The 27818-nt window shown below is 50.0% G+C and overlaps 1 protein-coding gene across 4 annotated transcripts; it reads right to left on the reverse strand.

Moving 5' to 3' along the window:
* On the reverse strand, window positions 1-27818 carry LOC136449698 (uncharacterized). Of its 4 annotated transcripts, XM_066449856.1 has the most exons (22): window positions 27225-27801; window positions 27006-27068; window positions 25928-26226; window positions 25773-25848; window positions 25613-25690; window positions 25471-25530; window positions 25290-25394; window positions 17963-18076; window positions 17600-17641; window positions 17373-17486; window positions 17086-17273; window positions 16769-16809; window positions 16526-16675; window positions 16321-16442; window positions 16144-16186; window positions 15925-16016; window positions 3825-3873; window positions 3006-3082; window positions 2786-2908; window positions 2168-2256; window positions 1653-1698; window positions 2-403 (listed from the first exon to the last, which is right to left on the reverse strand). In XM_066449856.1, exons 1-22 carry the CDS (start codon window positions 27372-27374, stop codon window positions 356-358), a joined length of 2169 nt encoding a protein of 722 aa, XP_066305953.1. In that variant the 5' UTR covers window positions 27375-27801; the 3' UTR covers window positions 2-355. The 4 variants fall into 4 exon arrangements, 3 of the variants coding, with proteins under 3 accessions (XP_066305952.1, XP_066305953.1, XP_066305951.1); XM_066449855.1 differs by having other exon boundaries at window positions 1-403; window positions 2786-2905; window positions 16526-16809; window positions 27225-27808; XM_066449854.1 differs by having other exon boundaries at window positions 4-403; window positions 16526-16809; window positions 27225-27796.

Below are 27818 nucleotides of genomic sequence, written 5' to 3' on the forward strand. Positions count from 1 at the left end.
CAGGCACCACCCACCAGGCCACCGCGGTGCACTCCTCTTGACAGATCAATCAAATTCTAAAGAGCGTCGTCAGGGGCCGTCCAGTTCTTTTTCGCCCAATTACATTTGAACTATATAATTTTTATTCTCGTGTGCCCTGGAAGCCAAACGCACAGCTGCACTCGTAATGGTAGAACTCTAGCTCTTCTGCGGGGGCAGGAATATATTAACATGTGTAATTGGTATTATGGTTAGTTTACAACAAAATCGTTTAGAATTTTTACAATGAATAAAACACCACTTATGCACCACGCCAATCAACCAAAATGCTACATACATTAGAAGAAGCATAGAAACAAGTATTATCTAGCTGAAACTACTTGAAGAAAAGACCCTTCTTTCTTCCTCTTCTCCTCTCAAGAGCCTGCGAAAGATAGACATCTAATGTCAGTGTTGAAACAGTAGGAAGATATAAATGCACACATGATGCACCAGTTTAATATCAGCATCAGCTCGCCATGTTTTTTCCACATCTCTTTAAAGAGTGGATGACACAAGGGGGTGACACTGAGAGAACAAATTCTCTGAAAACAAGTACGTTCAGGAACAACATGCAGTGGCATTTTGATCAGATGATGGAGCTTTCTAGACACCATCTGTGATGATTAAAAGAACAATTTATTTGATAAATAACAGATGAGGCACTCTTTTGGGTGTCTTTCTCCAAAAAAAAGGTTCATCTATTTAAATAGTATACTTGCCGGTATTAACCAAGATACAACATAACCTCTTATGTTATGGCATTCAAAATGACATAAGAGGCAACACAACAATGGATTTTGGTGACCAAACTTAAAAGGTATTCAGAACTTCAGAAATGGTAACATCATACAAGTCAACCAGCACAGCCAATCATACAGAACACACTAACAGCAACTTAGTAAGTCAATAGTTTTATAGTTGACTGCTAGTAGTGTTTTAGAGAAGAGGTGAATGTTGTGCGTTGCCATCAAACATGCTAATAATTTTAGGACAAGTACCACTACTGTTCAACCTGAGCTCTGGCACCAGTTAGTTTTTCAACTGTGAACTCTAGAACTAGAACTGTCCCATTTGCAATCTTGAACTATAAAGTCCGTCCACCTCACACACACAACTGTGAACTCTAGAACTAGAAACTGTCCCATTTGCAATCTTGAACTATCAAGTCCGTCCACCTCACACACAGACAGACAGGCACACAGAAGGTAGTTGTTTTCTGACTAAGTGCCCACGAGCACCAAAATGGGTGATTGCTGGCGTGCTGGCTAACTCGGACACCATGTGAATGAGTTTAGAAGATAGCTGTGTGTTACCCGAGTTGAGGCATTTGTAAGCACTCATGCCATAATGGTCTAGACCGAACTGAGTTTCTTCTTAATGCGAATACATGCAGTTCTCCTTCATGTTCTTTAAAAAAAATGAGATTTTTTAGGTTGTAAAGTGTAAAGTTTTATAGTTCAGTGTTCAAATCAAATGGAGGCCAAAGTTCAAGGATAATAATGAACTTTTTTCATCATGAAATATTACTCAAGAAGTCACAAGCTCTTGATACCCACTTATTGTTGTTGATGAGGATTAGCAATAAAGGGGGTCACTAATATGCTATGTCTTGTACAAGAAAATCATCGTACCATATTTTTGAACAACCTTAATACTAGAACAATGGTATCCCGCAACCTGCAAAGTTAGAACATGAAACAAGATAAGTTGTAAATGATTTATGTTCAGCATAGTATCAAAATTCCTCTAATATAAAGATCATAGCAATACAGTCACTTAAAGCATAAAGGGATTATCGAGTAGAGTACTCTGAGGGCCCAGGGCACAGTACTTGGTTCTGAATGAAATTTGGGATATCTTGATTAAAAAAAACCATTATTTTAATGGTATAACAAAATAGAATAAGAATAAATGTTTTCCTAATCTGGGGGTATAGGGTCCCAGACCGCCATACTTTCAATAGTACAAAATACATAACATAGAAAGGCGAATTTCAACAGTGCCAATTTAAAGAAGTGATGGCGCATGTTGTTATTTTTAAGACAATAGCAGAGATCGCTGCTGCTAATATATTTAACGAAGTAGGAATGTACAAAAACTGTGCTGCTAATAAAAGAAGCAAACAGAGGCCTCATTTGGTACTCACAGTGTATTTTCTACTGGCTTCAGATTATAACTGGCACCATCAGCAGATGTAATCGAGAACTCTGTTGGACGCCCATATGGAATATGAATCTGGATAGGGTATTACAAGATTTGTTATAAGGTGCGCGCTTCATAAACATACAATATGCATGAACATGTTAGATCAATTATGTGAAATGGAAGCAGTTTCAAAGACATAGTTGAAAGGCAAACAAGGTGTCAGACTAGAAACTTCAAGGGCAAAATATGACAAATTTCAGGTGCATATGCACTAGATGGCAAATGTCACCTAGTGCACATGCACCCGAAGTTTGTCATTTTTGTATGAATTTTTCAATAAAACAATTTTGCATCTCTTTGCGACATATATCGTCTATGGCTTTTCCAAGTTTCATTTTTTTCCAAGCGACCAAAATATGTTTTTTAATGAGTTTTCAAGTTTGCAACACTTGTCCAGTTTTCATGGGATACGCAGCCTTATGAAGATAGTGCCAACGTGGATGCCTCTCTGTACAACACTGGTTAAAAACTAAACTAAATTATTATTGCAAAGTTAAAAAACAAGAATATACAGCATTCCAGTTTCTGAAATAAAGTATGCTGAAAAGTAGTGACGTACAGCAGTTCCTTGCTGAAACTTCTCTGTGATAACAACACCACGCTGCCCATTACATTTAATGCTGTAACCTTCCCTCTTTATTGCCAACACAGCTGGTTCCCATATGTCTAAAAATCTGACCTGCTGTTGGAGAATTCAATAGTTCAGATAGTTGTGTGACATCAGAAGAAAGCAATAAGAATTGATGAGTAAATGTGTAATGCAAAATGACAGAGCATACAGGCAGTTGGACTTGGACTTCGTAGGTCACATGCCCAATTTCAAGGGTTCTCTTAATAAGCTCCTTTGTTTCAGGATCTGCATCAAAGATGGTTACTCAAATTCTTATGCAATGCAGCTACTATATAACTTATTATCTAGCATATAGGTATTAGGTACTCCCTCGATCCAAAATTATAAGGCATGCATACGTTTCAAAATTCAAACTTAGTAACTTCTGATCAACAATTATTCTAACTATACAAAAGTTTGCTGACAAAAGTGGTACCACTTGATTCATATTTGAATGTGCATTCCTATGTTTAAGATTTTGTAACTAGCAGTGATACTACTAGAGAAAAGTATGGTCAAAATCCAGCTTAGAAGCAATGCCAAGTTAAGTCGCACCTTATAAAAAAGGACAGAAGGAGCATTACATAGTTGCACATATGGTTTACTAAAACAAAAAAACAAAAAAAACAGAAATACCACTGTTCTTGGGAATTAAGGAAATACAAGGAGATCAAATTGTCCCTTTAGCCACTCTTCAAACATAATAATGGTGAGGTCTTCAAGTTTTTGCCCAATGGCCACTACACCACTAGTTCTCATAGTTTAAGACAGATCAACTGGATCAGCACATTGGATTAATATACATGAACTCAGCCAGTGTTAGATAGCACACCAAAATGTCTTCTAATAGAGCTGGTCCTAAAAAAAGTTCTAAGGAAACACCACATTATCTCAGGTGTTTAAGTTCCTCAATTTGCACTTTCTATGAGAAAAACTAAAATGGAAATGGAAATAACATAATCACAGTTCACTGTTACCAAAAACTCACCACATGAAATTTTTCTCTGGTCGTTGGCATAAACCTTGATAAAGTCTCCCTGCAACAGAAGGTTTCTAGAAGTATTAACAGCAGAATTTATAGTAGGGAATCAGTTTTCTAAAAGCATTTTAACTTGCAGCATATATTAACTCATTTGACATAGTATATTGGTGATGGTAAAGAAAGAAATTGTAACAGAACAATCACTTCTGCAGAAATTCACTGTGGCTTTTTTTTTTGAGAGGAAACTCCGCCTATGGTGGGGCGCCTTTGGTGTCCCAGCATAGCAGGTCCCAAGCCCTGGTAAAAGAGGAGGGTTGTGTTAGGCGCGGCGAGCCAATGTAAAAACTTAGCCACTTTTTGTGGAGATGAAACCCAAAAGAATCCCGTTGGGGCATAACCCTCTTAGCGACGCGCCATGTCGAAACCCGGGTATGATGTTAAATGAGCAAGGGCCGGGTCGTCACCCCCGTAACGCGCCGTGTCGCGATCTGGGCACGGTGTCAAGTGAACAAGGATCGGGTCGTCGCATCCTTAGTGACGCGCCACATCGGCGCCCGGATGTGGTGCAAAATAAGCAAGGGTCTTTACACCTACCTCGGCAGATGCGAAGGGTAAGGAAGCTAGTTGAGCCAACTAGGATCCGTTTAGGTAGCTGGAATGTAGGGTCCCTTATGGGTAAGTTAAGAGAGTTAGTGGACACAGCGGTTAGGAGGTGTAAATATCTTATGCGTCCAAGAGACTAAATGGAAGGGGCAGAAGGCGAAGGAGGTGGACAATACCGGCTTCAAGCTCTGGTACACAGGGACAATTTCAAATAAAAATGGAGTAGGAGTTTTGATTGATAAGAGCCTCAAGGATGGTGTGGTGGATGTGAGAAGGCAAGAGGGTAGGATCATATTAGTTAAACTTGTCATTAGTGATATGGTCTTAAACTTAATTAGTGCATATGCCCCCAAAGTAGGCCTCGATGAGAGTGCTAAGCGGCTTTTTTGGGAAGACTTAGATCGCTTGGTTAGAGCTGTCCCTAGTAGCGAGAAGCTCTTTATAGGAGGTGATCTTAATGGCCATGTAGGTACATCAAGTGCAGGTTTCGAGATGGTTCATGGGGGGCTTCGGATATGGTAGTAAGAACCAGGAGGGAGAGGAAGTCTTAAACTTTACTATAGCTTTTGATCTGATGATAGCTAACACTTTCTTTCGTAAGAGACAGTCCCATTTAGTGACCTTTAGTAGCGGCGAATACTTTGGTCAAATCGACTTTGTCCTTACAAGAAGGGATAAACGAACATGCGTGGACTGTAAGGTGATACCTGGAGAATGTGTGGTCGCTCAACACAAGCTGGTGGTGGCTGACTTCCGCTTTCTAGTGCAAGCTCGTGGGAACAAACAAGCTAGGGTTGCTAGAACGAAATGGTGGAAATTAGAAGGGGAGGCATCAAAGGTCTTTAAGAAAAATGTCATTGAAGATGGCCCTTGGAAGGATGAAGACGATGCAAACAGCATGTGAGAGAAGATGACAACATGCATTCGAAAGGTTGCTTCAGAGGTGCTTGGAGTGACCAAAGAGAGCGGATGCGACTCGAAAGACACTTGGTGGTGGAATGAAGATGTGCAAAAGGCTATTAAGGAAAAGGAGTGCTATAAGCGCTTATATCATGACAGGTGTGTGGACAACATAGAGAAGTACAAGGTGACAAAGAAGATTGCAAAACGAACGGTAAGTGAGGCAAAGGGGCGGGCCTATGAGGACCTTTACCAACGTTTGAGTACGAAGAAAGGAGAGAAGGACATTTATAAGATGGCTAGAGCTCGCGATAGGAAGACAAGGGACTTCAATCACGTCAAGTGCATAAATGATGAGAGGGAGCAGCTCTTGCTGAAGGAGGATGAGATCAGACATAGATGGCAAGAGTATTTTAATAAATTGTTCAATGGTGCGAACAAGAACACCACCGTTCGGTTGGACTGATGGATAAGTCTGGCTGGTCTGGTCTTTGTGGGGCTGCTGGCTGTTGCTGCCACAAGGACAGCATCTTAGCATCTATGACAGCATCTTAGAGGACAGCATATTAGCATCTTAGAATAGCATCTTAGCATCTTAGACTAGCATCTTGGCATATGCTTGTCTGGCTAGCAGCCTATAAATATGTATCTCCAACCCCTCAAGTTGGTATGGCATTTTATGAGAAATAAACCATAAAATTACCCCAACTCCTAGTGTCATCCTCTCTCGATGAGAGTAAGAATTCTGCTACTACCATGAGTAAGAATTCAGCGACTAACATTGACGACTAACATGGACGACTCGTTTGATGACACTAGTAGACGCTTTGTGCGGAGGATTCAAGAATCGAAGGTCAGAGAAGCCTTGAAAAGGATGAAAGGGGGCAAAGCGATGGGCCCTGATGGTATCCCAATTAAGGTGTGGAGATGTCTCGGGGATATAACTATAGTGTAGCTAACCAAGATGTTCAACAATATCTTTCGATCGAACAAGATGTCTGAGGAGTGGAGAACAAGCATATTGATACCAATCTACAAGAATAAGGGAGATATCCAAAGTTGTACTAATTATCGGAGAATTAAGTTGATGAGCCACACTATGAAGCTATGGGAGAGAGTCATCGAGCAGCGCCTGTGAGGAACGACGCAGATATCAACAAACCAATTTGGTTTCATGCCCAGAAGGTCAACCACAGAAGCAACCTTCTTAATAAGACAAGTTATGGAGCGGTTTAGAGAGCAGAAGAAGGACCTCCACATGGTTTTCATTGACTTGGAGAAGGCTTATGACAAGATACCAAGAAATATTATGTGGTGGGCTTTAGACAAACATAAAGTCCCATCAAAGTACTTGACTCTCATCAAGGACATGTACAACAATGTTGTGACTAGTGTTCGAACAAACGATGGTAACACAGATTACTTCCCGATTAAAATTAGACTTCATCAAGGGTCAGCCTTAAGCCCGTATCTCTTTGCCTTGGTAATTGATGAGATTACCAGAAATATACAAGAGGATATCTCTTGGTGTATGTTGTTCACCGATGATGTAGTGCTAGTGGACGAATGCCAGGTGGGAGTAAATAAGAAACTAGAGTTATGGCGGCAGACCCTTGAGTCTAAAGATTTTAGATTGAGCAGAACTAAAACCGAATACATGAGATGCGACTTTGGCGGAGCTGCACAGGAGAAGGGAGATGTGAGGTTGGAAGATCAAGTAGTGCGTAAGAAGGATACCTTTCGGTATCTGGCATCGATGTTAGTCGCTGAATTCTCACTCTTGGTAGTAGGAGAATTCTTACTCTCATCGAGAGAGGATGACACTAGAAGTTGGGGCAATTTTCTTGTCTATTTCTCACACAAGCTCACACAAATGCCATACCAACCTGAGGGGTTGGAGTTACATATTTATAGGCTGCTAGCCAGCCAAGCATATGCCAAGATGCTAGTCTAAGATGCTAGTCTAAGATGCTAATATGCTGTCCTAGCTAAGATGCTGTCCTCTAGTCTAAGATGCTGTCCTCTAAGATGTTGTCCTCTAGTCTAAGATGTTGTCCTAAAAACAGAAAAAACAGCCACAAGGACCATGACCATGTGAGCATCATAGCCCCACAAAGACCAGCCACACATGAAACTTATCCATCATTCTCCCCCTAAGTCTTGTGCGTCGTCTTGTGGGAGAGTTGAACCATCCTAGTCCTGGAGCAGAGCTCAAGGAACTTGATCCTCCCAAAGGGCTTGGTAAGCAGGTCCGCAAGCTGGTCCTTGGTGTTGATGTAGCTCGCCTTGATGCTCCCTTCCTCCAAACAGCCTCGGATGAAGTGGTACCTCACCCGGATGTGCTTGCTGCGTTCGTGGAACACGGGGTTCTTTGCCAGGGCCAGAGCGGACTTGCTGTCCACCCTGAGCTCCACCGCTCTAGTGTCTCTGCCGAGGAGATCACCAAGCAGTCGAGCGAGCCAGAGCGCCTGAGTTGAAGCGATGGAGGCCGCTATGTACTCGGCCTCGCAGCTGGACAGGGCCACCACCTGCTGCTTGACCGACTGCCAGCTAACGAGGCACTTGCCGAGGAAGAAGAGGATCCCGCTCGTGCTCTTGCTGGTGTCGATGTCGCCGGCGTGGTCGCTGTCGCTGTACCCAACGAAGTGTGCCGCCCCAGGGCACCTCGGGTAGTAGAGGCCGTGGTCGAGAGTCCCCGCAACGTAGCGGATGATCCTCTTCACAGCCTGTTGGTGCTCCGTCGTCGGTCGCTGCATGAACCGACTAACGTAGCCGACGGAGAATGCCAAGTCCGACCGTGTGTGGGCGAGGTAGCGAAGGCTCCCCACAAGACGCCGGTACTGTGTAGCGTCCACCTCCTCCGTCGTGCTGTCGCGGCTCAGCTTCAGCCTCTCCTCCATCGGAGTAAGAGCTGGGTTGCAGTCGGTGAGCCCAGCTAGCTCAACGACGCGCTTGGCGTAGGCGGTCTGTCGAAGCGTGATCCCAGAGTCATCCTGGTGTACCTCGATTCCCAGGTAGAAGGAGAGAGGCCCCAGGTCACTCATCTGGAAGGTGGCCTTCATCTCTTCCTTGAATGCCGCCACCTCCGCATCCTTGGTGCCGGTGATCACCAAGTCGTCGACGTAGACACCCACCAGCAGGGCATTACCTCCATTGCCCCGTCGGTAGATGGCCGCCTCGTGCGGGCTTTGCTCGAAGCCCATCCCCTTTAGCGTGGAATCCAGCTTGGCATTCCACGCCCTCGGTGCCTGCCGCAAGCCATAGAGGGCCTTGCGCAGGCGGAGCACCTTGCCCTCCTTGCCAGGGATCGCAAATCCCGGCGGCTGGTGCACGTAGACCTCCTCCTTCAAGTCGCCGTTAAGGAACGCCGACTTGACGTCCATGTGATGAACACGCCAGCCCTCCTGGGCAGCTAGCGCAAGGAGGAGTCGCACGGACTCCATCCGTGCCACGGGAGCAAAGGCGTCGTCGAAGTCGACCCCCTCCTACTGCACGAAACCTCGTGCCACCAAGCGAGCCTTGTACTTGACAATGGCGCCGGCTTCATCCCTCTTCAACTTGTACACCCACTTAAGGGTGATCGCGCGGTGACCACGAGGAAGGTCAGCAAGCTCCCAGGTGCGGTTCTTCTCAACCGCATCCATCTCCAACTGCATCGCGGCGCGCCATGCCGCGTCTCTCGGCCTCTGCAAACGACCGAGGCTCGCCGTCGTCACACGCAAGGTGCAACTGCGCCTCCAGGTCGTGAGGCACCGGTCCCGGCACCGGCTGGTCGCCGAGAAGGTTCTCCACTGTACGGTACCGCAACGGCTCGCCGTCGTGGTACGCATCGACGCGCTCCTCGTCGTGAGAGAGCGGAGTAGCGAGCTCAACCGGGCCGTGCTCGACACGAGCTAGTGGTGGAGTAGACGTGCCCGGAGTGGTGCCTGTCGGTGCTGGAGTGCGTGGCGTTGCCGGCTGTGGTGGAGCCGGCGAAGAGCTCATCGCAGCCGAGGTCCTGGCTAGAGAGCGTGGTGCTGTCGGAGTAGCAGGTGCCGGGGTCGGTGGAGGCTCGGAGACTGGGGTAGACGCGCTCGCCGAAGAAGAACTGTCTACTCCCCCAGCTCCCTCGAAGTGGACGTACTCGACAGTGAAGTCGTCGTACGTCGGAGCCGAGCCGTCGTCCACTGCCTTGTCCCACGCCCATCCTCGCCCTTCGTCGAACACAACGTCTCGCGCCGTGCGCACACGCTGTGTCTTCGGGTCGAGGATGCGGTAGGCCTTTGAGCCCTCCGCGTAGCCAATGAACACTCCCGGAGTGCTCCTGTCGTCAAGCTTGCTGATGTGGCCAAGCTCCTTGGCGAACGCGAGGCAGCCGAAGACCCGCAAGTGGGAGAACACCGGCTTGCGCCCATGCCAAGTCTCGTACGGCGTCCTGCCGTCGAGCGCCTTGGTAGGCGAGCGGTTGAGGATGTAGACGGCCGTCACCACCGCCTCTCCCCAGAAGACAGCCGGCATCCCCCGCTGCTTGAGGAGGGCCCGAGCCATCCCCACAACCGTCTGGTTGCGCCGCTCGACGACGCCGTTCTGCTGCGGGCTGTACGGCGCGGAGTAGTGGCGCTGAATGCCCTCGTCAGCGCAGTACGACGCGAATTCAGCCGCCATGAATTCGCCGCCATTGTCGGTGCGCAGCACGCGCAGCTTGCGGCCGCACTCCGCCTCCGCAGTAGCCTGCGCGCGTCTGATGGCGTCCGCAGCCTCTCCCTTGCTGCCGAGGACCATCACCCACATGTAGCGGGAGAGGTCGTCGACGAGCAGCAGGAAGTAGCGTCGTCCTCCCGGTGTGGCCGGTGTCACCGGGCCACACAAGTCCCCGTGCACGAGCTCGAGCCTCTCCTTGGCTCGAAAGCTCGCCCGATGGGGAAAAGGGAGTCGCCTCTGCTTCGTCAACACGCAGACGTCGCAGAGCTGCTCCACATGGTCGAGGCACGGCAGGCCTCGCACCATCTCCGTGGCACTGAGCCGCTTCAGGGCCTCAAAGTGAAGGTGCCCGAAACGCTCGTGCCATTGCCATGCCTCGTCGTCCCGACGAGCAGCGAGACAGAGGGGTTGTGCCACCTGCACGTTAAGGACGTAGAGTCGATTTGCGCTTCTGGATACCTTGGCAAGAAGGCAACGACGACGATCCCAAATCCTCATGACTCCGTCCTCAACCACCACGCGCGAACCGTTCTCATCCAGCTGTCCCAAGCTGATGATGGAGTTCCTCAACGCGGAGATGTAGTAGACTCCGGTGAGCAGCCTGTGCTCACCAGACACGGCGGTGAAGATGATGGAGCCGACGCCCTTGATCTCCACGCCGGAGGCATCCCCAAACGTGACGGAGCCTCGGACGCTAGAGTCAAGCTCGGTGAAGAACTCCCGTCGACCGGTCATGTGATGGGTGGCGCCGGTGTCGAGGCACCACCCGTTAGTCTTGTCGTTGCCGGAGCTGTCGCCGAGGAGGGCGTGTGCTTTTGGCTCGTCAAGGTGGAGAGCCGCTGCGGCCGGTGCCGCTGGAGGTAGCTCGATGCTGGCATGTGCCATGAACAGAGCCGGCTCCTCCTCCGCCTGTGCGACGTGGGCCTGGCCGCGTCGTGGCTGTCGACAGTCCTTGGCCCAATGGCCAAGCTGGCCGCAGTTGCGGCAGGCGTCGTCTCGTGCCGGCTTGTGCCTGCCGGCGGCGCCGCCCTGGGCGCCTCCGCGAGCATCACCCTCGGCACGTCCTCGCGCCCCGGCCTGGGCGTCTCTGCGCGCCTTGCGTGGCTTGCCACGCTTGCGGCCGCCTGTCGCGGAAGAAGGCTCCCCCTTCCTCCGGTCACCTTGGCTGGCAAGCCACTGCTCCCGAGTGAGAAGGAGCTTCCCGCCAGTGGTGATGGGCCCCGAGAGGGACTGTGGCTCATCGCTGTCGACGACCTTGAGGCGACCTATCGCCTCCTCGATCGACATCGTGGAGAGATCCAGCAGAGACTCGATCGAACGAGCCATCTGCTTGTACTTCTCGGGGACGCAGCGGAAGAGCTTTTCGACAGCTCTCTCCTCGCTGTAAGTGTCGTCACCGAACTGCACCATCTTCTGCAACAGAGTGTTGAGACGAAGAGCAAAGTCATCAACGTCCTCACCTGGCTTGAAGGCCAGGTTCTCCCACTCCTTGCGAAGTGCCTGCAGTGTGGACTTGCGGGCGCGGTCGCTGCCGATGCGTGCCGCAGCGATGGCGTCCCAAGCCTCCTTGGTAGTTCGCTTGCTGATAAGCGAGAACTGCATCTCGGGCGGGACTGCAGCGATGAGAGCATCCAGCGCCCGTCGATCTAGGTCGTAGTCGACGTCGCCGTACCGGACTGCCTCCCACATGTGCCGCACCTGGAGTTTTACCCTCATCACCGCAGCCCACTCGACGTAGTTGGTCTTGGTGAGGGTAGGCCACCCACCGCCGGGACCGACGTCCCTGACAACAGCCTGGAGCCCGTGGTAACCACGGTACCGATCCGGGGAGAGAGAGTCATGCTGCCTGTGAAGGCCGCGCTCTCCATCGACCCGTCGGTACCGATCCGGGGAGAGAGAGCCACGCTGCCTGTGAAGGCCGCGCTCTCCATCGACCCGTCCGCCACCGTTGCCGTGCGCGCCTCCTCCAGGAGCGCCACCGGCGCGTCCGCGCCTGTCTGGGCTGCCGCCGCGCTCGTGGGCGTGCGCGGCTGCCCCAGGAGCGCCACCGCCGTGCGCGCCTCCTCCAGGAGCGCCGCCAGCGCGTCCACGCCTGTCTGGGCTGCCGCCACGCTCGTGGACGTGCGCGGCTGTCCACTGCGCCTCCCGCGCTCGCGCTGCCTCCCTCTCTAGCAGCTCGAGGTCCGCGTCGGCAGTGTCGTCAGCGGAAATGGAGCTGCCGATGCTGCCGCGCAGAGCCTCGACCTCCGCCGCCGCCGCACGCGCTGCATTCGCCGCCGCCGCTGCTTCCGCCTCCGCTCTGGCTGCTGCCAGCTCCGCCGCTGCTAGCCTCGACGCCCTTGCCGCCGCCGCAGCGGTCTCTGCCGCCGCTCGCTCGCGTTCCTCTGCCGCGGCAAGTTCGGCCTCCTGCCGACGCCGCGTGCTCGAGGCGACCGAGCGCTGAGACTGCGCTGCGGACATGACGCGCTACCGGGGGGCTGCTGCGTGGGGAGAGGGCTGCTTCAGACGAGCTGAGAGAGGAGTGAACAGGAGCGGCCGGAGGAGCTGCTGCTGCCAACAGCTGGGGCTGTTGTGGGGCTGGGAGAGAAGATGAGCAAGAGATGCTCAGGCTACAGGATAATACGGCTCTGATACCAGTTGTTAGTCGCTGAATTCTCACTCTTGATAGTAGGAGAATTCTTACTCTCATCGAGAGAGTATGACACTAGGAGTTGGGGCAATTTTCTTGTCTATTTCTCACACAAGCTCACACAAATGCCATACCAACCTGAGGGGTTGGGGTTACATATTTATAGGCTGCTAGCCAGCCAAGCATATGCCAAGATGCTAGTCTAAGATGCTAATATGCTGTCCTAGCTAAGATGCTGTCCTCTAGTCTAAGATGCTGTCCTCTAAGATGCTGTCCTCTAGTCTAAGATGCTGTCCTAAAAACAGAAAAAAAACAGCCACAAGGACCATGACCATGTGAGCATCATAGCCCCACAAAGACCAGCCACACATGAGACTTATCCATCAATCGATGCTACAGAGGGATGGAGATATTGATGCGGACGTTAGCCATAGAGTAGGGTGGATCAAGTGGCGACAAACTTCTAGCATTCTCTGTGACAAGAGGATACCACAAAAGTTAAAATACAAGTTTTATAGAACGGCGATTAGACCGACTATGTTGTATGGAGCAGAATGTTGGCCTACAAAGATTCAACATGTTCAACAACTGAGTGTTGCAGAAATGTGTATGTTGCGATGGATTTGTGGTCACACAAGAATGGGCCGAGTTCGGAACGATGATATACGTGATCGCCTAGAGGTAGCACCAATTGAAGAAAAGCTTGTCCAACATCGGTTGAGGTGGTTTGGCCATGTCCAAAGAAGACCTTCAGATGCACCAGTGCATTGTGGAGTCCTAAGCCAAGCTAATAATATGAGAAAAGGTAGAGGAAGACCGAAATTGATATGGGAGAGGCAATAAAAAGAGATTTGAAAGCGTGAGATATACCTAGAGATTTATGTTTGAATAGGAGTGCTTGGAAAGCAGCTATTGAAGTGCCTGAACCGTGACTTGGGGCTCTTGGTGGATTTCAACTCTAGCCTACCCCAACTTGCTTAGGACTGAAAGGCTATGTTGTTGTTGTTGTTGTTTTGGAGAGGAAGAAAAGAGGCAAATGGGGGACAATGTTTGATTACATGGCGTAAAGTTTGTCATCTCAAAGAGCTTGGAGGACATGGTATTCATTATCTTAAATCCTTTGCATGGGCCTTGAGGATGCAATGGCTTTGGTTAGCCAAAACCCAACCTGACATGTCATGGCCCTCCTTCCCTATACAAGTTCACGCTTCAGTCAGGGACTTCTTCCCAATCACCATGGTTTCTGTTGTTGGTGATCGCAACTCCATTTTAATTGGCTGGAAGGGACGACCATTGCTGGTTTGGCTCCTTGTGTCTTTTTCTCCATTCCAAAAGAAGAGAGAATAGACGTACTGTGAGAGAGGCCTTGACAGATAACAGGTCAGGACATTAGCGGTGGTCTCACTGTTGCAGTCCTCTCTAAATTTCTTGATATTTGGGACCTCCTAACCGAAGTGCAGTTACATCTGGATAGACAGGATGAGCAATTGGGCACCATTGGAGGTTCACGGAGAATGGACAGTATTCCACTAAGTCGATATGTAAGGACCTCTTTAATGGTGCTATACAATCTGCGCCATGCAACTTATTTGGAAATCTTGGGCACCTAAGAAGTGCCAATTTTTTCTTTGGTTGGCAGCACATAATAGATGTTGGACGGCTGACAGACACAGACTTGCCCACAGGGGGGCTTGCCTCATCTGGCTCACTGTAGATTGTACACTGTGTGATCAAGAGCAAGAAACGATATAAAATCTTCTGACAAACTGTATATTCTCCAGGCAGGTTTTGTACTATCTTTTTCGTCATTTTGGACTGCCAGACCTCTCCACAGGTTGAGGATGAGAATTTCTGTGATTGGTGGCTGAGGATCAATGCTTTGGTCCAGGTTTTTGGAAGCGAGGATTGAAATCACTGAGCACTTTGGGTGCTTGGATGATTTGGAAGCATAGAAATGATTGTGTTCAATGGTTCTGCACCCAGTGTCCAGGCAGTTTTGAGGAATGTTTTTGAAGAGGGACACCTTTAGTGTTTGGCTGTGTCAAGAGGGTTGGTGCAGCTTCACCTAGAGGTCGCTACTGGTAGTTTTGGTCAGGTTGGTTGATGTAATGGACGTGTTGGTTATCTAAGCGTTTAGTGTGATATGTGTGTGTTCTTGTAAATATTTCTCTATCCTTCTTAATGCAATGATATGCAGACACGCAGTTCTCCTGCAGATTTGAGAAAAAAAATCCAATAACCCAGATATCAAATGTCAGGATGATTCTGTAACATTGACTGCAACTTTCACTACACCCCTAGAGTTATGACGAACATAAAATTCATATGCTAACAAACTCAATTTAGTTTCTAAGTAATATTTTTTTCCAGAAAGAGTCCCAGATGAAAACAAAATTACTCCCATGAAAATCTTTTTCACACCACCAAATGTGAAAAGCATGTCTCTTGGCAAGACATGTGGACCATTGACTATGCTAAATAAGTAAATAACCTAAAATAAAGGATAATCAAATGATTCCACACTTTCGAAGTAAAAAACACAGGTCCATTCCAGCAGAAAGAAATTGCAGACACGATTTTGGCCCAAATCATATTTGCATTCTGCTCTGAAGTGAATGGGAAAACGAAAACAATGGTATTTGTTGTAAATAATTCTGTCAGCAAGACCTCTGAGCAAGAAACGGGTGTTCGTAAAAATTCACAGTGCCGTGAGCGCACATGGCCAGGGCACCCCAAGTTTATCATTTGCTTTGAGTTAGTTTGGGTTGGTTTGATTTGTGGATGTTAGCTATGTGGATCGGTTTACAATTGTTGAGTGATTAGCTTGGTTTGCTAGAGCCACCTCTATGTTAAGAGCACAGCAGAATAGTAGACGATAAAAAAAGGAATTGTATCTGGTTGTTCAGAAGCACTAAAGAAGGCGAACACACCATCTCGTCCCTGACTATTTTTTTTCTTGAATATGCAGGAGATATCATTGCATTAAGAATTTATAGAAATACAACGCACCCAAGACATATGGCTAGTTTGGTGGGTTGCAAAGGCAAGGACGCTGTATTGACTTACAATGGCAAAAGTGATCAGGGTAATTATTTTTTTATATTTTCTCATTTATGCCTTTTACTCATATTGATGGGATTAAGAGCTGAAATTGCAGTAAGGTCCCTTTTTCTGAGACCTACTTCCTATGTTAGAGCATTTCTCGTGATACTATTGCATTCTATTGCAACAATTATGTTTGGAAAGAAGTACAGCATCGTAGAACAAAGATTGATCATATGACAAGATAAGTACCTTTCTTTTCCTATCATCTAGGGGCTGGACTTCAATGGCTAGTAAAGTGTCCACATCATCGGCAGTAACGACATAGCTAGGCTGCTTTGCTCCTACATCAACAAAAATATAATTACAAACTTTATGAGGCATCATGACATCCTAGTTTTAGGTAACTCGGTCACAGAACATAAGCTCTGGGTTAATGTATCAGCACACAAAAAAGAAGAGAAAGGGTACCTTCTATGAAATTTACGGAGCCATCTTCTAAATGGCGCACCCACTGCAGGCACAAATCATTTGCAAGAAGTGAAACCATATTGAAAGTTTGGAACTCACAATTTTAAGTGATGAGTTTGAAAAATCATTTCACTACTCGGAGTGTGGATTGACAAGAAGTCAAGAAGTCAAGCACACCTCAAAATTACAAGTTGTGGTACCATTGGTGGGGTATCCACTTGCTTGAAGTTCTCGTCCAGGAAAAGGTTCACCTGTGATTCGAAGCCCTTCTATGCCTGGCAATGGATCATCCTCTGCAGCTGTATGTTCATAATAGGCATCTATTAATATTATCAGATGAATGTAGTGTTAAACAATACAAACTTAATTCAATAGTAATTACCTTCAGAGAAAGAAGAACCAGGCTCCTCAAGAACTGTAGGAAGATAAGGATATGAAGGGTTTGCATCCTCAAGGCCAGATACCAAATTAGATGAGTCCCCTGGACCCCATCGAGCCGAAGGTTCTTGTGTGTTTTGGGCTTCAGCACTCTCTGAACCATCCAGTACATCATTTCTGCTAAGACCCTTGAATGGTGGGTTTTGACTCTGAGTCTCAAAGTCAAAATGAACAGCATGGGAATCACCTTGAGATACTTGAGTAGGAACATCAGTCCTATATTGGTTTCTGAAAATCATAAAAAAAATCATATTGTATTAGCATTTTAGTCATGACTCAAAATTAACTACGCAAAATGGTTTCCTAAATCTTTCATAAGAAAAGTTAATGTTATCGAAAATAGTGAAACAACAATATGAAGGGGGAAAGGGAAATTTGCTAAAAATAATGTCAGCTACTCAAGAAGTATTCATAGCTGTAGGTCTGTAGCATGCTCAAGAAACTACAACACTGATCCAGAAGTTAGTAAGGTACATTATTGTAGACTCCTACAAGAGATGCTACCTGCTTGAAAGAGAGGTCCCTCCCATGTCATCATGTCCAGCATTTCTTGTAGGAACCTCATTTGAAATATCTTGATGGTTTTTGTTACCGAATGCACCCCAATCACCTCTAGCTTGAACAGGGGAAGACATTGGGGATTGTACGTGAGGATACACTGTCTGGGGGACAACACCAAAGCTGCTTTTGCTCTGAGAAAGCAAAGAAGTTGTAGGAAGCACATGACCATGTGTTAAAACTTGACAGAGTAATGGAAGAATGTGTATATATACTGAAGAGTCATATCATACTGTAGCCACCAATGCTTTTCCAGCAGGAGGATCAGTAGATACAGGATTGCTGGTATTATTCGACAATTCAGTATGCCATGGAGTAATCTGGTATCGAGACTCCCTTAATCTGTCCTGCACCATCCAAGTTTGCATACAAGGCAACTTCAAAAACATGACAAGCTCACTACTGGTACGGTATGCTATTTTGTATAAATGCATATTTTTGGTAGTTTAGTGTGGCTCACCTCGGTAACAATAAGTCGCTCCTGCAAATGCTTAAACAAAACCTACAGGGAAAGGTAAAAACGTCAGAAAATGGATGCTCAGATACTGGTTTCAATTGAATTATATTAGATACAATGTAGAAAAAATTTGGTCGCAGGTAATAAAATTTTAATTGATCTCAGATTGCTTTGTATATGATTAACGCATGGCATGCTATGTTTGTTGAATACTTCGTACAGGGAATAGAAAATGTATAGCACTTAAAATCATTTCGTCTTTTAACCTTATTCTCCCTTGAAATCCAATAATAAAGTAGTAACAATTCTGATGCATGCTAAATGACAGTACTCTTGCCACAGCACATACAAGAAAACAGAGCATACCTTTAAATTACTAACAATTGACTGAGCATCGAGAACTGAAGGCTGGAGGTCATCATATTCAGACAGAAGAGGAAGCAAAGAAGATATGAAAATTGATCTTTCTTGATGGGCTGCCTGGACAGTAACATAAGTAACACTTAGGATTGTTTCCATTTTTTTATTAGTAAATCCATACAATGAACATACCATGAGATAAACTGATATTATTACTGTCCAGGAAAGACAAACTTACATCAGCATTAAGGCTGTGTTTAGTTGGGCGAAATTTGGAAAATAGGCTACTGTAGCACTTTCATTTTTATTTGGCAATTAGTGTTCAATAATGGACTAATTAGGCTCAAAACGTTCGTCTCGCGATTTCCAACCAAACTGTGCAATTAGTTTTTTTTTCGTCTACATTTAATGCTCCATACACGTATCGCAAGATTCGATGTGATGGATACTGTAGCACTTTTTTGGGAATTTGGCTGGGAACTAAACGTGGCCTAATAACAAACAACCCAAGCATGTGTATGGAAAGCACCTTATCTTACACTTTCATCCTAGTTTCATGTAAAAGTGTTCACTAGGGGGTGCTATGTTTGGAATGTGAGGGCTTATAAGGTGGTCACTAACATTTCTTAACTTTTCATACCAAACTAAACCCGTCACACTAAGGCCTAGGAATACATGGGCCAACATTAATATTCACGGGCTGGGGTATTGGAAAATAGTTTCCATAAGAAACGACTGAACCACACAGCATAAGTGTACAAGCCAAATCTAGCTCTAGAACCTAGTACATGATATGGTGATATCTCAATGTATAATGTATACATAATTCAGGCACAACCATGGCAATGAATTATCCTACCTGGTGGTTACGATGAAATAGTAAAATACGGTTGTTCGATAGAAATCATTTGGAATTCAGTCTACCTTCAGTACTAAGGAAAGACAACACAAAGAATCCCTATGCCAAACACTTGTGTCAAGGAGCTACAAGCAATCACGTGTTCATAACTATCTTCAGCTACTGCAATAAAGATTTGGCTATACAAATAAAGAATGCGTTGCATTCCGACTTGAGCTTGTACCATAGAATCGGCTCAAATTTTAAGTAAGCACTGAAATTGAACATTCAGACTTTTGGCAACAGAACAATTTTTTCATGCTACAACAGAAGTCATGCTATGTGATGGATAAGTCTCTGTGTTGTGTTGGCTGGTCCAGTCTTTGTGGGGCTGGTCTTGCTGCCCAGCATCTTGACTGGACAGCAGCATGGGACTAGACAGCAGCACTGCCCAACATCTTGACTGGACAGCAGCACTGCCCAGTATCTTGACTGGACAGCAGCTTAGACAGCATCTTAGGACAGCATCTTAGAGGCATCTTAGGACAGCATATTAGCATCTTAGACTAGCATCTTGGCATATGCTTGGCTGGCTAGCGGCCTATAAATATGTATCCCCAATCCCTCAGGTTGGTATGGCATTTGTGTGAGCTTGTGTGAGAAATAGACAAGAAAATTGCCCCAACTCCTAGTGTCATCCTCTCTTGATGAGAGTAAGAATTCTCCTACTACCAAGAGTGAGAATTCAGCGACTAACAACTGGTATCAGAGCCGTATTATCCTGTAGCCTGAGCATCTCCTGCCCATCTCCCCTCCCAGCCACACAACAGCCCCAGCTGCGAGCAGTAGCTCCGGCCGCTCCTGCTCACTCCTCCCCCGCGCAGACGAGCAGCAGCCCTCTCCCCACGCAGCAGCCCCCCGGTAGCGCGTCATGTCCGCAGGGCAGTCTCAGCGCTCGGTCGCCTCGAGCACGCGGCGTCGGCAGGAGGCCGAACTTGCCGTGGCAGAGGAACGCGAGCGAGCGGCGGCAGAGACCGCTGCGGCAGCGGCAAGGGCGTCGAGGCTGGCAGCGGCGGAGCTGACAGCAGCCAGAGCGGAGGCGGAAGCAGCGGCGGCGGCGAATGCAGTGCGTGCGGCGACAGCGGAGGTCGAGGCTCTGCGCGGCAGCATCGGCAGCTCCATTTCCGCTGACGACACCGCCGACGCGGACCTCGAGCTGCTAGAGAAGGAGGCAGCGCGAGCGCGGGCGGCGCAGTGGGCAGCCGCGCACGCCCACGAGCGTGGCGGCAGCCCAGACAGGCGCGGACGCGCTGGCGGCGCTCCTGGAGGAGGCGCGCACGGCGGTGGCGCTTCTGGGGCAGCCGCGCACGCCCACGAGCGCGGCGGCAGCCCAGACAGGCGCGGACGCGCCGGTGGCGCTCCTGGAGGAGGCGCGCACGGCGGCGGCGCTCCTGGAGGAGGCGCGCACAGCAACGGTGGCAGACGGGTCGATGGAGAGCGCGGCCTTCACAGGCAGCGTGGCTCTCTCTCCCCGGATCGATACCGACGGGTCGATGGAGAGCGCGGCCTTCACAGGCAGCGTGGCTCTCTCTCCCCGGATCGGTACCGTGGTTACCACGGGCTCCAGGCTGTTGTCAGGGACGTCGGTCCCGGCGGTGGGTGGCCTACCCTCACCAAGACCAAATACGTCGAGTGGGCTGCGGTGATGAGGTTAAAGCTCCAGGTGCGGCACATGTGGGAGGCAGTCCGATACGGCGACGTCGACTACGACCTAGATCGACGGGCGTTGGATGCCCTCATCGCTGCAGTCCCGCCCGAGATGCAGTTCTCGCTTACCAACAAGCGGACTGCCAAGGAGGCTTGGGACGCCATCGCTGCGGCACGCATCGGCAGCGACCGCGCCCGCAAGTCCACACTGCAGGCATTTCGCAAGGAGTGGGAGAACCTGGCCTTCAAGCCAGGTGAGGACGTTGATGACTTTGTTCTCCGTCTCAACACTCTGTTGCAGAAGATGGTGCAGTTCGACGATGACACCTACGGCGAGGAGAGAGCTGTCGAAAAGCTCTTTCGCTGCGTCCCCGAGAAGTACAAGCAGATGGCTCGCTCGATCGAGTCCCTGCTGGATCTCTTCACGATGTCGATCGAGGAGGCGATAGGTCGCCTCAAGGTCGTCGACAGCGATGAGCCACAGTCTCTCTCGGGGCCCATCACCACTGGCGGGAAGCTCCTTCTCACTCGGGAGCAGTGGCTTGCCAGCCAAGGTGACCGGAGGAAGGGGGAGCCTTCTTCCGCGATAGGCGGCCGCAGGCGTGGCAAGCCGCGCAAGGCGCGCAGAGACGCCCAGGCCGAGGCGCGAGGACGTGCCGAGGGTGATGTCCGCGGAGGCACCGCCGGCAGGCACAAGCCGGCACGAGACGACGCCTGCCGCAACTGCGGCCAGCTCGGCCATTGGGCCAAGGACTGCCGACAGCCACGACGCGGTAAGGCCCACGTCGCACAGGCGAAGGAGCCGGCTTTGTTCATGGCACATGCAAGCATTGAGCTACCTCCAGCGGCACCGGCCGCAGCGGCTCTCCTCCACCTCGACGAGCCAAAAGCACACGCCCTCCTCGGCGACAGCTCCGGCAACGACAAGACTGACGGGTGGTGCCTCGACACCGGCGCCACCCATCACATGACCGGTCGACGGGAGTTCTTCACCGAGCTTGACTCTAGCGTCCGAGGCTCCATCAAGTTTGGGGATGCCTCCGGCGTGGAGATCAAGGGCGTCGGCTCAGTCATCTTCACCACCGTGTCTGGTGAGCACAGGCTGCTCACCGGAGTCTACTACATCCCCGCGTTGAAGAACTCCATCATCAGCTTAGGACAGTTGGATAAGAACGGTTCGCGCGTGGTGGTTGAGGACGGAGTCATGAGGATTTGGGATCGTCGTCGTCGCCTTCTTGCCAAGGTATCCAGAAGCGCAAATCGACTCTACGTCCTTAACGTGCAGGTGGCACAACCTCTCTGTCTCGCTGCTCGTCGGGACGACGAGGCGTGGCAGTGGCACGAGCGTTTCGGGCACCTTCACTTTGAGGCCCTGAAGCGGCTCAGTGCGACGGAGATGGTGCGAGGCCTGCCGTGCCTCGACCATGTGGAGCAGCTCTGCGACGTCTGCGTGTTGACGAAGCAGAGGCGACTCCCCTTTCCACAGCGGGCTAGCTTTCGAGCCAAGGAGAAGCTCGAGCTTGTGCGCGGGGACTTGTGTGGCCCGGTGACACCGGCCACACCGGGAGGACGACGCTACTTCCTGCTGCTCGTCGACGACCTCTCCCGCTACATGTGGGTGATGGTCCTCGGCAGCAAGGGAGAGGCTGCGGACGCCATCAGGCGCGCGCAGGCTGCTGCGGAGGCGGAGTGCGGCCGCAAGCTGCGCATGCTGCGCACCGACAACGGCGGCGAATTCACGGCGGCTGAATTCGCGTCGTACTGCGCTGACGAGGGCATTCAGCGCCACTACTCCGAGCCGTACAGCCCGCAGCAGAACGGCGTCGTCGAGCGGCGCAACCAGACGGTTGTGGGGATGGCTCGGGCCCTCCTCAAGCAGAGGAGGATGCCGGCTGTCTTCTGGGGAGAGGCGGTGGTGACGGCCGTCTACATCCTCAACCGCTCGCCTACCAAGGCGCTCGACGGCAGGACGTCGTACGAGGCTTGGCATGGGCGCAAGCCGGCGGTCTCCCACTTGCGGGTCTTCGGCTGCCTCGCGTATCAGCAAGCTCGACGACAGGAGCACTCCGGGAGTGTTCATCGGCTACGCGGAGGGCTCGAAGGCCTACCGCATCCTCGACCCGAAGACACAGCGTGTGCGCACGGCGCACGACATTGTGTTCGACGAAGGGCGAGGATGGGCGTGGGACAAGGCGGTGGACGACGGCTTGGCTCCGACGTACGACGACTTCTCTGTCGAGTACGTCCACTTCGAGGGAGCTGGGGGAGTAGGCGGCTCTTCTTCGGCGAGCGCGTCTACCCCAGTCCCCCAGCCTCCACCGACCCCGGCGCCTGCTACTCCGACAGCACCACGCTCTCCAGCCAGGACCTCGGCTGCGATGAGTTCTTCGTCGGCTCCACCACAGCCGGCAACGCCACGCACTCCAGCACCGACAGGCACCACTCCGGGCACGTCTACTCCACCACCAGCTCGTGTCGAGCACGGCCCGGTTGAGCTCGCTACTCCGCTCTCACGACGAGGAGCGAGTCGACGCGTACCACGACGGCGAGCCGTTGCGGTACCGTACGATGGAGAACCTTCTCGGCGACCAGCCGGTGCCAGGACCGGTGCCTCACGACCTGGAGGCGCAGTTGCACCTTGCGTGTGACGACGGCGAGCCTCGGTCGTTTGCAGAGGCCGAGAGACACGCGGCATGGCGCGCCGCGATGCAGTTGGAGATGGATGCGGTTGAGAAGAACCGCACCTGGGAGCTTGCTGACCTTCCTCGTGGTCATCGCGCGATCACCCTTAAGTGGGTGTACAAGTTGAAGAGGGATGAAGCCGGTGCCATCGTCAAGCACAAGGCTCGCTTGGTGGCACGAGGTTTCGTGCAGCAGGAGGGGGTCGACTTCGACGACGCCTTTGCTCCCGTGGCACGAATGGAGTCCGTGCGACTCCTCCTTGCGCTAGCTGCCCAGGAGGGCTGGCGTGTTCATCACATGGACGTCAAGTCGGCGTTCCTTAACGGCGACTTGAAGGAGGAGGTCTACGTGCACCAGCCGCCGGGATTTGCGATCCCCGGCAAGGAGGGCAAAGTGCTCCGCCTGCGCAAGGCCCTCTATGGCTTGCGGCAGGCACCGAGGGCGTGGAATGCCAAGCTGGATTCCACGCTAAAGGGGATGGGCTTCGAGCAAAGCCCGCACGAGGCGGCCATCTACCGACAGGGCAATGGAGGTAATGCCCTACTGGTGGGTGTCTACGTCGACGACTTGGTGATCACCGGCACCAAGGATGCGGAGGTGACGGCATTCAAGGAAGAGATGAAGGCCACCTTCCAGATGAGTGACCTGGGGCCTCTCTCCTTCTACCTGGAAATCGAGGTGCACCAGGATGACTCTAGGATCACGCTTCGACAGACCGCCTATGCCAAGCGCGTCGTTGAGCTAGCTGGGCTCACCGACTGCAACCCAGCTCTCACTCCGATGGAGGAGAGGCTGAAGCTGAGCCGCGACAGCACGACGGAGGAGGTGGACGCTACGCAGTACCGGCGTCTTGTGGGGAGCCTTCGCTGCCTCGCCCACACACGGCCGGACTTGGCATTCTCCGTCGGCTACGTTAGTCGGTTCATGCAGCGACCGACGACGGAGCACCAGCAGGCTGTGAAGAGGATCATCCGCTACGTTGCGGGGACTCTCGACCACGGCCTCTACTACCCGAGGTGCCCTAGGGCGGTACACTTCGTCGGGTACAGCGACAGCGACCACGCCGGCGACATCGACACCAGCAAGAGCACGAGCGGGATCCTCTTCTTCCTCGGCAAGTGGCTCGTTAGCTGGCAGTCGGTCAAGCAGCAGGTGGTGGCCCTGTCCAGCTGCGAGGCCGAGTACATAGCGGCCTCCACCGCTTCGACCCAGGCGCTCTGGCTCGCTCGACTGCTTGGTAATCTCCTCGGCAGAGACACTAGTGCGGTGGAGCTCAGGGTGGACAGCAAGTCCGCTCTGGCCTTGGCAAAGAACCCCGTGTTCCACGAACGCAGCAAGCACATCCGGGTGAGGTACCACTTCATCCGAGACTGTTTGGAGGAAGGGAGCATCAAGGCGACCTACATCAACACCAAGGACCAGCTTGCGGACCTGCTCACCAAGCCCCTTGGGAGGATCAAGTTCCTTGAGCTCTGCTCCAGGACCGGGATGGTTCAACTTCCCCACAAAACGACACACAAGACTTAGGGGGAGAATGATGGATAAGTCTCTGTGTTGTGTTGGCTGGTCCAGTCTTTGTGGGGCTGGTCTTGCTGCCCAGCATCTTGACTAGACAGCAGCATGGGACTAGACAGCAGCACTGCCCAGCATCTTGACTGGACAGCAGCACTGCCCAGTATCATGACTGGACAGCATCTTAGGACAGCATCTTAGAGGCATCTTAGGACAGCATATTAGCATCTTAGACTAGCATCTTGACATATGCTTGGCTGGCTAGCAGCCTATAAATATGTATCCCCAACCCCTCAGGTTGGTATGGCATTTGTGTGAGCTTGTGTGAGAAATAGACAAGAAAATTGCCCCAACTCCTAGTGTCATCCTCTCTCGATGAGAGTAAGAATTCTCCTACTACCAAGAGTGAGAATTCAACGACTAACACTATGATCGTACACATTTAAGGATATTTTACATAAGCGGGATGTTTAATTAAGATGGAAAACATGCATAAAAAGCATCAAGCTTGTGCATATTTGATATTCCAACTGTGAGCTGAGAGTCAAACGAAGATACAATTATACAATCCATCATATAGCACATGAAAGCTACCTGCAACGCATACGTGAGACGGATGTTTTCCTCAATAATGTCTTGCCTGAATGACAAAGCTTTTGATGCTGCATCAATTAAATCATGCTGCTGCTGGTCAAATGCCTGAAAACAACTATTAAGATGAGATGATAAACACACTCCAAGGAACTATTCACTTCCGATAGAATGAACATCTTACCATACGCATATAAGCAATCCGTTTTTCCAACTTGTATTTATCATTGAGTATCTGCGCTTCCTGTCAGGAGTTGTTTGTGGTCAATAGAAGCTCAAGAAGGAAGATACAGTAAAGTGGCCTTCACGTGTGAAAAATGTTTTACCTTCACAGAGTAATCAGCAAGATGCTTTCTTAATTGTGCAATCTCTTCTTCCCCTTCTTTGACCTTAACAGTAAGGTCCTGTGTAGGACCTATCACTGTTAGGAACAGCATATCATAGGTATGCAGAATTGCGGGTGGCGCTGAATGAGAACTAATTTACCTGCTTCCAGGATATGTTTGAGTTCATCTCTGAAACTGGTAATAACCTAGAATCATAATCTCCATCTTTTCTATGCCTGTAATGAACCTTTTATATCATTATAAGGCAACTAAAATACCATCCCAAGACAGAAACATAGACATGTGCTACTTTACCTATTTGGAGAAAGGGACCGAGATGAGGGAGTAGAGAATTGTGATGGGCCACCACTATCAACAGCAGTCTGTTCTCCTAATGATCTTTTAAATGCTCCATTTGCCTGGGGACTGTCAAGGTATTTTTGTTTCAAGCTTTCCTGAGTCAGAGGCTCTCTACTTTCAAAACTTCCATTCTGACGAAGGATCAAGGTACTCTGAGGATTTACTGAAGAGCTGGAGCCATCCATTTTATTAGAAACAGAATTGTGCTCTTGACCTAATCCAATGAAAGAACTTTGGGATGTAGCATCTTCGCTCTGAAAAATAAGGAAGCACATTCCAAAACAACCACTTGATGCCCACGAATATGCCATAGAAGTACAATTCTAGATGTTATATGTCAAGCAAGAGTTGTGGTTTTTCATTATGACGCAATGAGACAAGCTGCCAAAGCTGATTACAGCACAGGCTACAGAGACATTATTTTCAAATAAAACAAATCTATTGGTATGTTTGACACAGAAATATAAACATATCGAAAGCTCTAGTCAATGCAAGTACCATATCCAAAAAAGATTGTGGTAAAAAATGCTCGACTGTGTTGCTCTGTTGCTCCTTTACACCAATTTTTCTTTTTAGAGAAAAGGTCTCCGAGCTTTATTTCAAGGAAATAAAGCGCAAATGTGCAGGTTCTTACAACGTATTCTAGGCGCATCCGCCAAAAGTATCTAGGTCTTTTACACCAATTTCGTGGAGTAGACGGTGGGAAAGACAGCCCCAGTACCAGTGCCCCTATGGTGTTGCACTAAGAAGAAACTCTCAGTCAAACCGACCGAGAAGACTGTTTTGGTAAAAGAGAACATAGTAAAACCAGTCACCTCGAACGGAACTTAACAGATTTCATCCTAAGCTTTGCCACTAACAATTTTCTGTGGGCATAAATCCCCAAAAGAAAACGTAGGTAGCAGGGAAGGTACATGACATCCTTGAACTTCAATAGGATGGAAATGGTAGAACGAGATCATGTGTGAAGAATATTATGCCTCTGGTAATACTAAAAAGATTTAAATTCTGCATGGAACAGAAACAGACTTACCATCCTCTGTAACTGTTGTGTTTTCCTCATCAACTCTTCCTTGAGCCGGTTATTCTCTTCCAGCTGAAATGGAATAAAACCACACGAAAAAAAATCAAAATAAGCTGGTATTTTTTTATTACATTTTGGTTGTTGCGACCAGAAACTGGTCTGGGTTAGAGGTGAAGCGATGGAATTCGAAGAGACGGAAGGAAGGGAAGCGGGGGATGGAGCAGTTACCTGGCTGCGCATGGTGGCCTCGGCGCCCTCGATGGCGCGCATGACGCTGAGGAGGTAATCGGCGCTTGGCACACCGGCGGCGGCTGCGGCTCTCTGGTCCTCCGTGTCGGAGAGGGATGCCGCGGCGAGGCCGTCGGCGAGGCGGTCCATGGGCGGGCGGGCGCGACGTGAGAGCTTCCCGCAGCGTAGCGTAGGGTTCGGCACTTCGGGGTGCGGCGGGTCCGAGACTCGTCTCTAGTCGGTACTCCACACTGCTTTTGCCGGTGGAATTTCGCGGAAGGAGCCGAAGCCCAGCGGTGGTGGACTGGACGCGACCCGCGGGAGAGCGGTGCTGCTGCGTGAGCGTGAGGACGGAATCGATTCGAAATATGGAATCGGAGTAGTTATTTCGAAAAGAAACGTGGAGCCGAATGGTGGAATTGGTCAGCCGCCGTTCACGGGTGCCGCGCGGAGGATGGAACCTTGGTGAAAAAGGACGGGGAGGGGAGGGGAGGGGAGGGGAGGGGCCGGGTGGGTTGGTACGCGCGGGCGCGGAGGAGATGACGGCGTGACTGCGCCATGGATTTCATGATGACGAACGCAATGAGTGTGAAC

Source organism: Miscanthus floridulus, chromosome 5, assembly GCF_019320115.1.
Source record: "Miscanthus floridulus cultivar M001 chromosome 5, ASM1932011v1, whole genome shotgun sequence".
Taxonomy (NCBI): Eukaryota; Viridiplantae; Streptophyta; class Magnoliopsida; order Poales; family Poaceae; genus Miscanthus; species Miscanthus floridulus.